Source organism: Centroberyx affinis, unplaced genomic scaffold (assembly GCF_046629955.1).
Source record: "Centroberyx affinis isolate AG114_WGS23_722 - 3 ecotype Tasmania unplaced genomic scaffold, CSIRO-AGI_Caff_v1 ptg002073l_1, whole genome shotgun sequence".
Lineage (NCBI taxonomy): Eukaryota > Metazoa > Chordata > Actinopteri > Beryciformes > Berycidae > Centroberyx > Centroberyx affinis.
In genome coordinates, this window is record NW_027280403.1 from 75,001 (window position 1) to 90,500 (window position 15,500).

General features: G+C 40.1%; 1 protein-coding gene across 1 annotated transcript in view; it reads right to left on the minus strand.

Annotated features, from left to right (window-relative positions):
* The window catches only part of parlb (presenilin associated, rhomboid-like b), a 22,626-nt gene extending 7,361 nt beyond the window's left edge, over positions 1 to 15,265 (minus strand). Inside the window, exons 1-7 of the mRNA XM_071531400.1 lie at positions 15,184 to 15,265; positions 12,641 to 12,830; positions 10,319 to 10,459; positions 9,342 to 9,390; positions 4,818 to 4,913; positions 4,028 to 4,177; positions 1,626 to 1,696 (exon numbers count right to left, since the gene is read on the minus strand). Coding sequence (XP_071387501.1) covers positions 1,626 to 1,696; positions 4,028 to 4,177; positions 4,818 to 4,913; positions 9,342 to 9,390; positions 10,319 to 10,459; positions 12,641 to 12,830; positions 15,184 to 15,254 — 768 coding nt within the window. The 5' untranslated portion in view covers positions 15,255 to 15,265. The remainder of the gene's footprint in view (positions 1 to 1,625; positions 1,697 to 4,027; positions 4,178 to 4,817; positions 4,914 to 9,341; positions 9,391 to 10,318; positions 10,460 to 12,640; positions 12,831 to 15,183) is intronic.
* Positions 15,266 to 15,500: the final 235 nt, after the last annotated feature.

Here is a 15,500-nt window from a genome sequence, read left to right on the forward strand (position 1 = left end):
ACATGAAGAAAATATGTTTACCAATATTTGTAAATCTGTCTTCATGTTCTCTTGTTAGTTTCATGACATTAGTGACGGAGACTTCCTCTAACTCACTTCTTAAAATCCAGTTTTACACACTTGCTTTCATGTGATGTCGTCTTTCATCTTTTTATCTTAATTATCTTACTTTTATTTTAACCTGACTGTTTATTTTGGGTTATCCCACTGTTTACTTGAATGTTGCTGTTTTCCCCCTCTGTCCTCCACTCTGACTGTAATCCCTGTTTATTGTTTCATTGCTTTTAAATTCAAATGTTTAGTATTCTGCTGTTATTTTGACTGTCAAAGAACTTGGTAAACTCTGTTTTTAAAGGTGCTATATAAAAAGTTATTACCTCCTCCGCCAAGGAGGTTATGTTTTCAGTAGAGCTGCAACTAACCATTATTTTCACTGTCGATTAATCTGTGGATTATTTTCTCGATTAATCGATTAGTTGTTTGATCTATAAAATGTCAGAAAATGGTGAAAAATGTGGATCAGTGTTTCCCAAAGCCCAAGATGACGTCCTCAAATGTCTTGTTTTGTCCACAACCCAAAGATATTCAGTTTACTGTCATAGAGGAGGAAAGAAACCAGAAAATATTCACATTTAAGAAGCTGGAATCAGAGAATTTTGACTTATGTTTCTTAAAAAATTACTCAAACCGATTTATCGATTATCAAAATAGTTGGCGATTAATTTAAGAGTTGACAACTAATCGATTAAACGATTAATCATTGCAGGTCAAGTTTTCAGTGCCATTTGTTTGTTTGTTTGTTTGTTTGTTAGCAGGATTATGGAAAAACTTCTGGCCCAATATTCATGAAACTGGAGTGGATCCGGATCAGACTCACCAACAAGCAATAACAGAATGAACCTTGGCGGAGGTCTGTGCTCTCTGAGTGTCCTTCTAGTTATTATTATTATAATTATTATTTGAACTTTGTAGTCATGAAACTTGCTGAGCAGCTACAAGACAACAACAACAACAACAACAACAACAACGTTCAATTCAAGTAAATAAAAGCCAGGGTTCCTACACATTTCCAATTAAAAAGTTCCATACTTTTTCCAGACCTTGATTTGTTTTGAAGGTTCTGTCTGGTGTTCCATATGATTCATGCAGACAGACATCTTGCCCCTGCTAACTAGGTCATATCACTGTATAGATGAAGATTGTTCTTCACAGAGACAAATATCAGAATATGTGAGATGATTGGCAGGGTTCCTACACGGTTTCCATTTTAAAATCCCATATTTTTCCCAGACCCTATGTTCTTGACCGGATTTGATTTTGGTGGGTATTTGATATAATGCATGCTGACAGCGGCTGGGTAATAAGAGCGTCCCTCTATCTGAACATTATTCTTCACATCAACAAAAACTGTGGACTCAAAGTGGCTCTACAACAACATGAAAGCTAGAATGATGTGTGTATCGGACCTGAACCGCAACATTTTCCATACTTTTCCAGACATGTTTTTCAAATTCCCAAACCATTCAAGACCTGGAAATGATCAAATTAATTTTCCATACTTTCCCAGACCTGCGTAGGAACCCTGAGAAAACAGTAGAAAGCAGAAAGTTCCAGAAGCCGCTCACCGCTCCGAGCGACGGGCCGAAGCGTCCGGTGGCCGTCTTACAGACATAAGAGACCAGGGAGGAGATCACACCTGACCGCCAGACACAACACACCACAAATCCATAAAGTGAAGATGCTTTCAAAAATAATGAAATGAAAAGTTTTTAAATATCAAAAAAATCTACTGTAGTCTGACACACTGATGCACAAAATAAATAAACATCTAAAACAAAATGTACATAAAAACTCCAGGGTGCCAAAGACTTTTTTTGCACAGTACTGTATAAACCGATTATCATTTTAGTATTCAAGGTATTCTAACAATATATCACTGATTCTAATGTTTACATTTTTACATTCAGTAGCAACTGTGATGGTCAAGAGTCTCATTAGTGATTACTACAGCAGAATAACATGGAGCTGATATCACCATTCATGTTCCTGACACAGCAGAATAACATGGAGCTGATATCACCATTCATGTTCCTGACAGCAGAATAACATGGAGCTGATATCACCATTCATGTTCCTGACAGCAGAAGAACATGGAGCTGATATCACCATTCATGTTCCTGACAGCAGAATAACATGGAGCTGATATCACCATTCATGTTCCTGACAGCAGAATAACATGGAGCTGATATCACCATTCATGTTCCTGACAGCAGAATAACATGGAGCTGATATCACCATTCATGTTCCTGACAGCAGAATAACATGGAGCTGATATCACCATTCATGTTCCTGACAGCAGAATAACATGGAGCTGATATCACCATTCATGTTCCTGACAGCAGAAGAACATGGAGCTGATATCACCATTCATGTTCCTGACAGCAGAATAACATGGAGCTGATATCACCATTCATGTTCCTGACACAACAGACGGACTGACACATTTTTGTATTGAGCTGTACATCATCCCGTCACTACACAGGGTTTCTGCAGGGTTCACCGAGTTCAATTTAAGACTTTTTTTCACACAGAATGCAATTTAAAACCTGTTTCACAATCACACCGGGCAAAGTATGAAAGTATGATGGAAAACCAGTAAGGACGATACGGCCTAGAATGATTTAATATTATTATATCATTTTTTTCAGTACTTCCCAGCTGTGTATAACATTGGCTCCTAATGATAAAATCAATTAAATTAGTTCGACCTGAACCCTGATAAGGAGCATGAAATGGATGGATGGATTAACCAATTAAAAATTATTAATTCATTGAAGTTTTTGCTGAAATTGACACTTGCCCATTATGAGCCGATGAGCTTCCTTGCTACTGTAGCTAGCGTGTGTCAAAGGTATAATATGTAACATCTCCGCATTAAAATATGTAAAAACGACTAGACCTATGTTATATATTTTTTTGAGTTGTGTACTTACATTATCCCAAATGTTTCCAACAATGTTCAAACCCAGAGAAATCTGTAATTTTCTTCAAGGTCACAGTGCGTTTTATTTGGTCTCCTGTCATGGCGTCATATCCCCTTTACCCCCTAACTTCCTGTCATGATGTCATATCCCCTTTACCCCCTAACTTCCTGTCATGATGTCATATCCCCTTTACGCCCTAACTTCCTGTCATGGCATCATATCCCCTTTACCCCCTAACTTCCTGTCATGATGTCATATCCCCTTTACCCCCTAACTTCCTGTCATGATGTCATATCCCCTTTACCCCCTAACTTCCTGTGTTGTTATTGTTTTGATTGAGAGCCTAGAGGCAGAAATGACATACTGTGAGTTTAAGGTCTCCTGACAGCCCGCTCAGATACAAAATCATTTTATAACTAACATTACTGGTTAGTGACCTACAGCAAGAGAAAACATTTAAGACTTCTGTAAATTAAATTCAAGACTTTTCAACACCTTCTAAAGCCTTTTTTGAGGAATTCAATACTGTTTAAGACTTTTCAAGACCTGCAGATACCCTGCTGTGTGTGTGTGTGTGTGTTAGGGCTGAACCATTTTGACTAAATATCTAATTATTTTGATTATTTTGACTGATATTGCAATTGCGATATGATTTGCGATATTAGAGGGAATGATCATTTTTACATCATTATTCTCATTTTCATTGAAAAACGTATTAAAATGATTATGGTGTGATTTTTGCGGGGATCTGTACCAAACAAAGATGTTTTCTTCAGTCTGTAGAACATGATGTGTAGGCCAGGACATCTCTGCAGCACCACAATATTTACTTTAAAATGATATTTTGACACATTTCGCCTTTAACAAATATTGAGCCTCCTGCGATTTGAAAATTGCAGCAGGCCATGTTGTGATTTCCATAAAATTTTGATTAATTGTTCAGCCCTAGTGTGTGTGTGTGTGTGTGTGTGTGTGTGTGTGTGTGTGTGTGTGTGTGTGTGTGTGTGTGTGTGTGTGTGTGTGTGTGTGTGTGTGTGTGCCACCTGCAGACAGGTAGACAGCCAGGAACTGCTCTCTGCCCAGCATGGACACGGCGCTGCTGGAGAAGCTCCACAGGACGTACATGTTGGCCGCCATGTGGAAGAAGGAGAAGTGGCTGAAGGTGGAGAGCAGCATGGGGGAGCAGAGCGGCTCTGAGGGGCCGGACGACAACAACAACAACAACAACAACAAGAGTTACAAACAACAAGCTGACCAGCATATAACTCCAGTCCTCAGAGCACTACATTGGCTACCTGTTTCCCACAGAATCCATTTCAAAATTCTATTACTTGTCCATAAATCACTGAACGGTTTAGGTCCAAGATACCTATCAGATCTCCTGACCCAATACGAACCTTGCAGACCTCTTAGGTCGGTTGGTTCTGGATTACTGACTGTTCCCAGAGTAAAAACAAAACCTGGTGAAGCCTTTAGCTTCCATGCTGCTCACATGTGGAACAAATTGCCAGTGGAGCTGAGACTTGAGCCAATGCTGACTACTTTCAAATGTAAGCTAAAGACCTACCTGTTTACCATTGCTTTTAATTAATTTTCTTTTATACTAACTTTTTTTTTTAATCTGTGTGCATTTGCCTGTTTGCTTTTATTGTTTTTATTCTATGTCCTTTTGCTTGCTCGCTTTTAATGTTTTTATCATTTGTTTCTTGTGCTTTTGCCTGTGTGCTCTGTAAAGCAGCTTGGGTTGCCTTTGGGTATGAAATGTGCGATATAAATAAATGTGCCTCGCCTCGCCTCACACAAACACATGACATGAGCAGGGCTGGGACTCACTGGAGGCGGGGTTGGAGGTGAAGTATTTGATCATGGAGCGCTGCAGAGACGGCACCCTCCAGCAGCAGAACACCACCACGTTCGCAGCAATGATCCCTGGGAAAAGAGACGAGTCGTGACCGTTAACACAGGTGAGACAGCACAGAGCAGCAATGATCCCTGGGAAAAGAGACGAGTCGTGACCATAACACAGGTGAGACAGCACAGAGCAGCAATGATCCCTGGGAAAAGAGACGAGTCGTGACCGTTAACACAGGTGAGACAGCACAGAGCAGCAATGATCCCTGGGAAAAGAGACGAGTCGTGACCATAACACAGGTGAGACAGCACAGAGCAGCAATGATCCCTGGGAAAAGAGACGAGTCGTGACCGTTAACACAGGTGAGACAGCACAGAGCAGCAATGATCCCTGGGAAAAGAGACGAGTCGTGACCATAACACAGGTGAGACAGCACAGAGCAGCAGGACAGCAGAGAGAAACGACAAGAAGAATAAACTTTTTATTCATCCTCCTCTTCTCCGTCTCTCCTGCAGTTTCTTTCTTTTCTTCTTCCTGTCTGAAGTGATTTTATCATTTGTGTGAACAGACTAGACCTGAAGCTACAGAATAAATACAGTTAGGCCCAGAAATATTTGGACAGTGACACAAGTTTTGTTATTTTAGCTGTTTACGAAAACATATTCAGGATACAGTTATATAATCAATATGGGCTGAAAGTGCAGACTCTCAGCTGTAATTTGAGAGTATTCACATCCAAATTGGAGGAAGGGTTTAGGAATTACAGCTCTTTAATATGTAGCCGCCTCTTTTTCAAGGGACCAAAAGTAATTGGACAAATTAACATTACCATAAGTAAAATGTTCATTTTTAATACTTTGTTGAGAATCCTTTGCAGGCAATGACTGTCTGAAGTCTGGAACCCATGGACATCACCAAACGCTGGGTTTCCTCCTTTGTGATGCTTTGCCAGGCCTTTACTGCAGCTGTCTTCAGTTGTTGCTTGTTTGTGGGTCTTTCTGCCTTAAGTTTTGTCTTGAGCAAGTGAAATGCATGCTCGATCGGGTTGAGATCTGGTGATTGACTCGGCCATTGCAGAATGTTCCACTTCTTTGCCTTAAAAAACTCCTGGGTTGCTTTCGCAGTATGTTTTGGGTCATTGTCCATCTGTGCTGTGAAGCGCCGTCCAATCAACTTTGCTGCGTTTGGCTGAATCTGAGCAGAAAGTATATCCCTATACACTTCAGAATTCATCCGGCTGCTTCTGTCTTCTGTCATATCATCAATAAACACTAGTGACCCAGTGCCATTGGAAGCCATGCATGCCCATGCCATCACACTGCCTCCACCATGTTTTACAGAAGATGTGGTGTGCTTTGGATCATGAGCTGTTCCAATTCTTCTCCATACTTTCTTCTTCCCATCATTCTGGTACAGGTTGATCTTAGTCTCATCTGTCCAAAGAATGCTGTTCCAGAACTGGGCTGGCTTCTTCAGATGTTTTTTGGCAATGTCTAATCTGGCCTTTCTATTTTTGAGGCTGATTAATGGTTTGCACCTTGTGGTGAACCCTCTGTATTTACTCTCATTAAGTCTTCTCTTTATGGTAGACTTAGATACTGATACACCTACTTCCTGGAGAGTGTTCTTCACTTGGGTGGATGTTGTGAAGGGGTTTTTCTTCACCATGGAAAGGATCCTGGAAAGAGCCCATGCAGCCTTCTGAGTCAATTGTCCAATTACTTTTGGTCCCTTGAAAAAGAGGCGGCTACATATTAAAGAGCTGTAATTCCTAAACCCTTCCTCCAATTTGGATGTGAATACTCTCAAATTACAGCTGAGAGTCTGCACGTTAAGCCCATATTGATTATATAACTGTATCCTGAATATGTTTTCGTAAACAGCTAAAATAACAAAACTTGTGTCACTGTCCAAATATTTCTGGGCCTAACTGTAGTTGTTTTTTTTAGTTTTTTTTTTTTACTTTTATTTAGGGCTGAACGATTTTGAAAAAAATATCAAATTGCGATTATTTTGACTGATATTGCAATTGCGATATGATTTGCGATATTAGAGGGAATGATCATTTTTACATCATTATTCTCATTTTCATTGAAAAACGTATTAAAATGATTGTGGTGTGATTTTTGCGGGGATCTGTACCAAACAAAGATGTTTTCTTCAGTCTGTAGAATATGATGTGTAGGCCAGGACATCTCTGCAGCACCACAATATTTACTTTAAAATGCTATTTTGACACATTTCACCTTTAACAAATATTGAGCCTCCTGCGATTTGAAAATTGCAGCAGGCCATGTTGTGATTCCCATAAAATTTTGATTAATTGTTCAGCCCTATTTTTATTTTGGAAAAGTGTTCATTTCTCATTTATCTTTTTACATAGCATCAGTATTCCTGAAAGTAGATTCACATTATAGCATTATGCACATTTAAAACAAAAAATGTTGCAGTAAGTTTGATAACCGTTTTACAGCCGAGCTCTTCCACAGGTTTTCTTTTATAACATGAGCTTTGATTATTTACAGGTGAACATGGGAAGCTTTCACCTGAGATACTACGAAGGGTTGAAGGGGAAAAAAAAGAGAAAATGAATAAAGAGCGAGCTGCTAGATGTAATAAAATAATATGAATCACATTATATTCTCACTCATTTATTCTATCAAGTCAGCTAAAGTCTGACCTTATAGGTTTAATGTGCTCAGTCCACTTGGTCCAAATCCGGAAAAATGTTCCTTTTTGGACTTTGGAGGGAAAATGACAACCTTTCCATAATACATATTTCATATATTATTTCTATCCATTCATCCATGGTGGGCGGTTCTGATTTTAGCCACTTCCTCATGAGAGCCTTTCTGCTAGGGACGCCGCGATCGATCGGCCAGCAATCGGAATCGGCCGATATTCAGTATAAATATGAGATCGGAGAATTCTGATAATGCTTTATAGTCGCCGATTGCAAAAATCGATCGATGACGCAAAACACCTGAGCCGTTTCTCAGCTGTCGGTGTCACATGATAACTCTCCTCTAAACATGTGGCGGTGTGGATGTTCATTAAAAACACAAATCTTCACGGACAAACAGTAAAGTCTCAGTCCGTCCCGCCTGCTGCTTCCCCTCATTTAACTCTCTGCTTATTTAACACATCAGTTCATCTCATGTCATGTGTGTTTGTTTCCATAACGCTCTGCAGTCTGACCTGGATCACGGTCCAGACCCTGACAGAGGAGAGGAAACTGAAAAGTCTCATTTCTCTCTCTCTTAAGAACATTCACTTATACAAAAACAAAGACTGAAACAGATATATATCTTCAGAGGGAGTCTGCATTTATTTAACTGACTCAACAACACAGGGAAGTGGCAGCAGGCTGAGTCTTGTGCTTCGGTTTCTCACTAAATCATGTTGGTACCTGGAACCACATGGCTTTGTTTACATAATGATCAAGTAAATATTGAGGTAGAAAAAAAGAAAATGTGGATACTTTTTAACCAGGACTCAATTTGATGGATGAAATGTATGTAAAATGGAAGCTGTTAGACCTGTAATGCTGCTATACCAGCTGCTATAACAAAACAAAAAAACTATCGGTTTGGCCGATCGGTATCGGCAGATATGGATCATAGACGATCGGCGGCAAAAAACGTTATCGGAAAAACGGACGCCACTGATATTGTAGTTCTGTAATACTGACCCCATATTATATATAGCTTACTTGTTTATTGTTTGTAACTTTTTAATTTATATATATGTTTTGTATGTTTTTCTTACCACTCATTATTTATTATTATTTATTTAATTTTTTATCGTTTATTGTATCTTTTAATTTTATTTATTTATTTATTTTTTTGTATCTCACCTAAAATTCTTGTCACATTGACTTTATTTATATGTACATGTAATTGTTTGTGAAATATATTCTGTTTTATTACTAAATGGTACAATAGGGGTGGGGCTCTGTTGGAGCAGAGACATGGGGGGGGGGGGGGGAGATATATATTGTGTTTATCCAGCTGTATCTGTGATTTATTGCATTTTGTACTTTAAATACCAATAAAAAGACCTTGAGCAAAAAACATTATCGGGGCGTCCCTAGTATTTGTACCAGTTTTTTATCACTGACATCCCTCCCTTCAGATGAGATGTAGCCCATGTATTCAGTATCTCATCTAAAAGGAATGTCGACTCCAAAGACATTATTAATATGTTTATGAATCTCCTGCCAATAAGGCACAATAACCTGGCAATTCCAGAAAATAAGAATAAATAGTTTTAATAAAGTGAAGCAGGACAGACTCCTTCATCATGAGAAGCTTTCAGACCACATGGTGGACTGAGGGGACGTGGAGCATGGCATTATGGGATGGAGCATGGCATTATGGGATGGAGCATGGCATTATGGGATGGAGCATGGCATTATGGGATGGAGCATGGTATTATGGGATGGAGCATGGCATTATGGGATGGATCATGGTATTATGGGATGTGAACAGGAAACCCAGACTGACCTGAGACCGTCCGCTGGCCCTCGCTCAAGCTGTTCCACCATTGGTTGATCTGAAGCACAAACAGCCAATCAGGATCCTTCATCAAGCATCAGTGTGACATCAGACGTCACTTTATTGTTACATTTTATTCTACAATTTACTTCATAACTTTCATTTCATGATTCATTACAATACAATAAATGTAATTAATTTGTTCACTAAGTTCAGCTGCTTCTTCCTCAACATAAAATAAAATTAAAATAAAAGTCATTTGAGTCACAGTTTTAATTGCTTGAGACTTGACTTGATTCATGAAGAGAAGACTTGAGACTGGACTTGACTTGACTTGGGTTCTGGTGACTTGGGACTTGACTCTGACTTGTACTCTGATGACTTGAAAAGGTTTCTAAAGTCTTGACTTGAGATCTTGTGTTTGTGTAAATGACTCAGATTGAAAGTGATGAGATTTGTTCCAGCAGACGACTGAATTTAAATTCTGTTTTCTGAATTTGTATGGAATGATTGAATTTATTGAAGTTGAAACTGATTATAGAAATCAAACTCATGATGCTCTTACCAAGTTTTTATCCTATTAAAACCATATTGCATTGAAAAGTCCTAGATATTTAGTTTTCTTTAAGATATTAAATTGATACTGGACTCTTGATTTGTTCTGACTTGACTTGGTGATCTACATTTAGACTTGAGACTTGACATTAATGACTTGGACCTGACTTGGATTTGACTTGGTAATCTACATTTAGACTTGGACCTCAAGAGTTGAGACTGACTTGGGACTTGAGCAAAGTCTGATATGAGCTTACTCTAACTTCAATGTTGACTAAAGATTATTTTTTTGCCTTTATCAGATGAGATTACATGGAATGATCTGGAACGGGACAGAAGACTTGTGTGTGAAGCTGTGTGTGTGTGTGTGTGTGTGTGTGTGTGTGTGTGTGTGTGTGTGTGAGCGGGACTCGACCGGACTCGCTCCTCACCTCTTTGCGGAAGTCTCCTTGTTTCTGAGGTCGCAGCTTCTCCAGCCAATCGGCTCTCACCTCGTCGAAGTAGCTCTGCACCCGCGACTTCAGAGACTCGTACTGCCAGATGGCCGCCGAGCCGAACGAGCAGCCTGTAAACTGACATGGAGTCAGCATCCATCCCATAATACCCGGCAACACAAACCCACCGTCCGCACACACGCTTAACTCTGCCTGAACCGGGTCAGCTGACCGACAGGAGAGGACCGGTGCAGCTGGGAAGCTCCCGGTATGAATGAGTGAAGGATTAAAGGAAAGTGACTCTGTTAAAAACATCTACTGCTGATGTACTTTCCACCAATTCAGTAGTTTGGTGTATTTTTCTTTTCTTCTTCTTACAGTGGAGTTTGATATGAGAAAATGTTTCAGGATGTAAAACCTGAGTCAAAGAGCGAGGGCTTCTTTCTAGAGCCGCCATTTTGCACCAAGAGACGTTCAACAATCACACAGGGAGAGACCCATCTTAGAAGAGGAGAGAGACCAGTTTCTCCACCCACAGGAGCAGGAGAGAGAGACCAGCACGCACTGCAGCAGAGAGACAGGCTGGGGTTTGAGGAAGCGGAGAGACTTGCTCAATCCAGATGTCCACCCTCCGGTCTTGTGGTCTGAGCCCTCGTGGACTGGAGTTCAGCGTCAGACCGCGAGGCTGTATGAGCCGCTGACTGACTGACCTCAAGTCTGTTTCACTCGTTGCCGTGGAAACGTTCGAAGCAACAGTCCAGCGACACCTACAGTCACTGTAGCAACTTGTGTATGTAATCCTTCTGGGCTTGTTTTGTGAGTGAACAAAATGATATGAATACTAATAATAATAATAATAATTTCTATACAACATATAGGCTACACACATTCAAATACAGAAATGTTTGTAAATAAGGACTATGGCTAAATAAATTGGGTATTTCTTACATTGGAAGACCTTCTTTTGTGGTTTTTCATTCATTTTTCATAGCCTGGATATTTGGCATCACACTGCACAGCTTTTACAGGCTCCCATCACTTACAGACTACAGTAATAAAATGCATTTTGATTTCCTCTATAGCCTGTACTTCATATATACTACATAAATACTACATATTTCTGTGTCATGATGTGGTTGAATATTATTTCTGGCCTACATGAGTCAAGTAACGTTTTGATAAAGTCATTGTTTTACACATTCATAATAAGTTCTTTTTGTTTTTTTGTTCGGCATCACGTCCGTATTGCAATGAATTGTGGGTAATTAAATCAGTGAAGTCTGCTGAAGTCTGCACCCCGAGCGGACTCTCTGGAAGTCTGCAGGAAGTCCGCTCGAGGCCCCTGGTGGACTGGACGGATTGTGGATTTGGAGCCTCGGCACTCGCAGACTTCCAGGGAACGCACCGCAAAGTCTGAGAGTCTGCAGGAGAGATGAAGTCCGGATCCGGATTCAGCTTCTCTCTCTCTCTTCCTCTACTGAAAAAACTCTCGCTCTCTTGCTCTTACTATCACTGTCTCTCTCTCTCTCTCCAACTACATATAACACAGCTGAAAGCAACATGTTCCCGCCCCGTCTCTGGGGGGTTGTTGAAAGGCATTCTGGGAAACGTAGGAAACCACTAACTGCAGTAGAAGACGAGGCCGGTGGAGGGAAAGTGGGCTCACTGTATGGACCAAAAATCATATCTCGGTATTTTTAGGTTGAATGGTGATAAATGATATATATCTCTGTATTTTTTATGAAGTGGGCTAAATGTTCAGTTGTAAGTAGGGCTGGGCGATATGGACAAAATCAAATATCACAATATTTTTGACCAAATACCTCGATATCGATATTGTGACAGTATTGTAGGGATGACTATTGGTGCTTTCACAAAATATTCACACAATGAGATTTTTGATAAATAATCATCAGTAATGTGGATATAATGACTAAGTGGGTAAAGGCAAATAATAGAACAGCTAGAACAGTCTGGTAAGTTCAGAAAATGACATCACTTTACTGTAATGCAGCCTTTAAAACCAGGAAAAGATACTTATGCCATATCACGATATTACCATATCCAAAATCTAAGACGATATCTAGTCTCATATCACGATATCGATATAATATTGATATATTGCCCAGCCCTAGCTCACTGAAACAGTAAATGCTTCCTCACTAGATAAAGAATGTGACGAACAGCTGGCCCAGGCCCCCCCCCGCAGAGTGTTAGCTAGTTAGCTGTTAGCGCCCTCCTCACACTCTGAAACGCCCCGCCCTAACACATGACATCACATCCTGTTTCCTCATTATGACGTAACGCGGCGGCGCCTACCCCCACGGTGAAGACCAGGGGCTTCAGCAGCCGGCCGAAGTTGCGCGGCGAGGCGGGCGGAGCCGCGGCGTCCCGGGAGGGGGGGGGCGGCTCGGCCCGGGGGGGGCTCAGCTCCTCCTCCGCCCGCTTCGGCTCCGCCTTCTTCGCCGCTTTCCTGAAGCCGCAGCGCTGCTGGAGGCCGGGGCTCAACCTGCATATCAGACAGAGAAGAAGAAGAAGAAGAACACCGAGGTCAGATCAGATGAAACTAGTTTAGAGTAGATGAAAGTTTGATCCCAGGGCAGGGCCGGACAATAACTCAATATTATCGTTTATCGTCTTTCAGTGGGATTATATTGTGATGATGTGGTGAATTCTGCTGTCTGGACTGATGAGAACAAGATCATTTTATTTAGAAACTCAGACAAAATGAAGTATGGTCGGAATATTATGTGAAAATTTCAGTTTAGTTTGACATCACACCAAATATTACCATTCGGTTCAATATGATGAACATTAATTTGATTATTTAACATGATTTCCCTTATGTGAGCCATATCGTCATATATATCGATAACAAAATCCTTACGATTATCGTGATATTGATTTCAACCATATTGTCCAGCCCTGCCCAGGGGAAATCAGGACTTTAGTAACAGGATACAGCAGGAAAAACGGAAATATGAAACAAATAAAGGAATATAAAGACAGGACTAGAATAAAAAAAAAAAAAAGTGACTAAACAAGCAAGACTATAAACAACTGCAGGGCGAGATATAAACCTGCTGCTGATCATTTCAACATGTTCAGTCGACTGTAAGAGTGGGAAGTCTGGGAGAAAATATGGATTATTAATAGGGCTGCAACTAACAATTATTTTCATTGTCGATGAATCTGTCGATTATTTTCTCGATTAATCGATTAGTTGTTTGGTCTATAAAATGTCAGAAAATGGTGAAAAACGTGGATCAGTGTTTCCCAAAGCCCAAGATGACGTCCTCAAATGTCTTGTTTTGTCCACAACCCAAAGATATTCAGTTTACTGTCATAGAGGAGGAAAGAAACCAGAAAATATTCACATTTAAGAAGCTGGAATCAGAGAATTTTGACTTATTTTTCTTAAAAAATTACTCAAACCGATTAATCGATTATCAAAATAGTTGGCGATTAATTTAATAGTTGACAAATAATCGATTCATCGATTACTCGTTGCAGCTCTAATTAACATTTGGGAATTTACTTACAGATGATTTCAGATTCAGATTCAGATTTTATTTACTAAAACAAAACAGCAGTACAATGGTAAACAGCCAGAATAGATCTTTAGCACAAATGAAGTCATGTAAAGAGGCAGAACATTACTCAGAAATGAACCCAGTCTACAGACTCTCCTGTTTATCTGTCTGTAATAATAATATCAGTTTCAACAGACGGATGGTTTACAAAGTATTTTGGCAGCTACTTCTTTCTATTCTCAACAAAGCTTGTGTTTCTACATTCAAACAAAACGTGAAATTCATCCTCCAGACAGTTATCATTACATAAATTACAAAGCCTTTTATTCCTTTCCAGACCTTTGTATCTTCCTGTTATTTTGGGAATTCTGCTATTAGAAGCTCGAAAATGACAGATAGCCTGCCCATACCTCCTGTTCTCACAAAGATACTTTTCAAACTTAAAGTCCTCTTTAAATTCACAATATAAATCACATGATGACAATTACAATTACAATTTCACATTTGGCAGACGCTTTTATCCAAAGCGACTTACACATGAGATTTGCAAACAACACAAGCAAGTTTCTAGATAGGAGATGACATACTCTGAAGATGAGATGACATACTCTGAAGCTCATAACCTCTGCCCGACTGCCAGCTCCAGCCTTCAGCCATTTAATATTATCACACATCACATTATGATACTAACAGTATTGATGGCTTACTTGATTATGGATTATTAAATATGAAAATCATGTTGTAAGTATAAGCAAATATATCAGTGAGTTAAACATATTTGCTGTATTTGCATGGATATAAATGTGAATGAATACAGTGTAATAAAATGTAAATATATCAATTTGTAAGCAGTATGAAGGAGTGGAGGCATGATGAAAGTGTGACAAGTGAATACACTAATACTAGTGACAGGGAGATAATCTAAATTCAATACATCTCAATACAAAACATGTCAGTCCAGTTGTGTGAAATATATTGGTATATGATTGTGATTTGTTTTGGTCATATGCTGTCCGGACTTGGATACCCTGATGTTAACTTAGTAACTATGATGATGTTTTTATCACTGTAGCCTGCACAGGAACCAGAACTGGACCGAACCGGGCCGGGTGAGGGACTAAAATGACCTAATTCCCTATTACATCTATCTAATTAGCTCTAATCTAGTCTTCACTGTAACACCAGGAGCTTCAGTCAGTCAGAGCCAAACAGCTCAGCTCAGCTCAGCTAGCAGCAGCTAACTAGCCAACAGCGGCTAATCTAACCTTCGCCGCCCGGTAACGGTCGTGCAGCCCGGTCGGGCCGCAGCAGCGGGAGTTTCTCCGGTACCTGTTTCCTCTCCCGCAGCAGGTTAAAGTCTCTCCTCGGGCCAGTCTCAACACACAGCCCCTCCACGCCATCTTGTAGCCCGGTGACCCCGACGACCTGTCAGCTGCTTCACTTCCAGGTCAACAGACAGCTCAGCTGGAGCCGCGAGGGACCCGCGACCCCTGCAGGCCAGAGGCGGTACTGCAGGACCAAGACTGATATACACGATCTGATACTTTTTAAGAAAAAATATTATTATTATGTATTATCATCATCATCTGCATCAGATATACAAAATTATCCAAAAGCATAAATGGAGTAACAGAACAGTAGCCAAA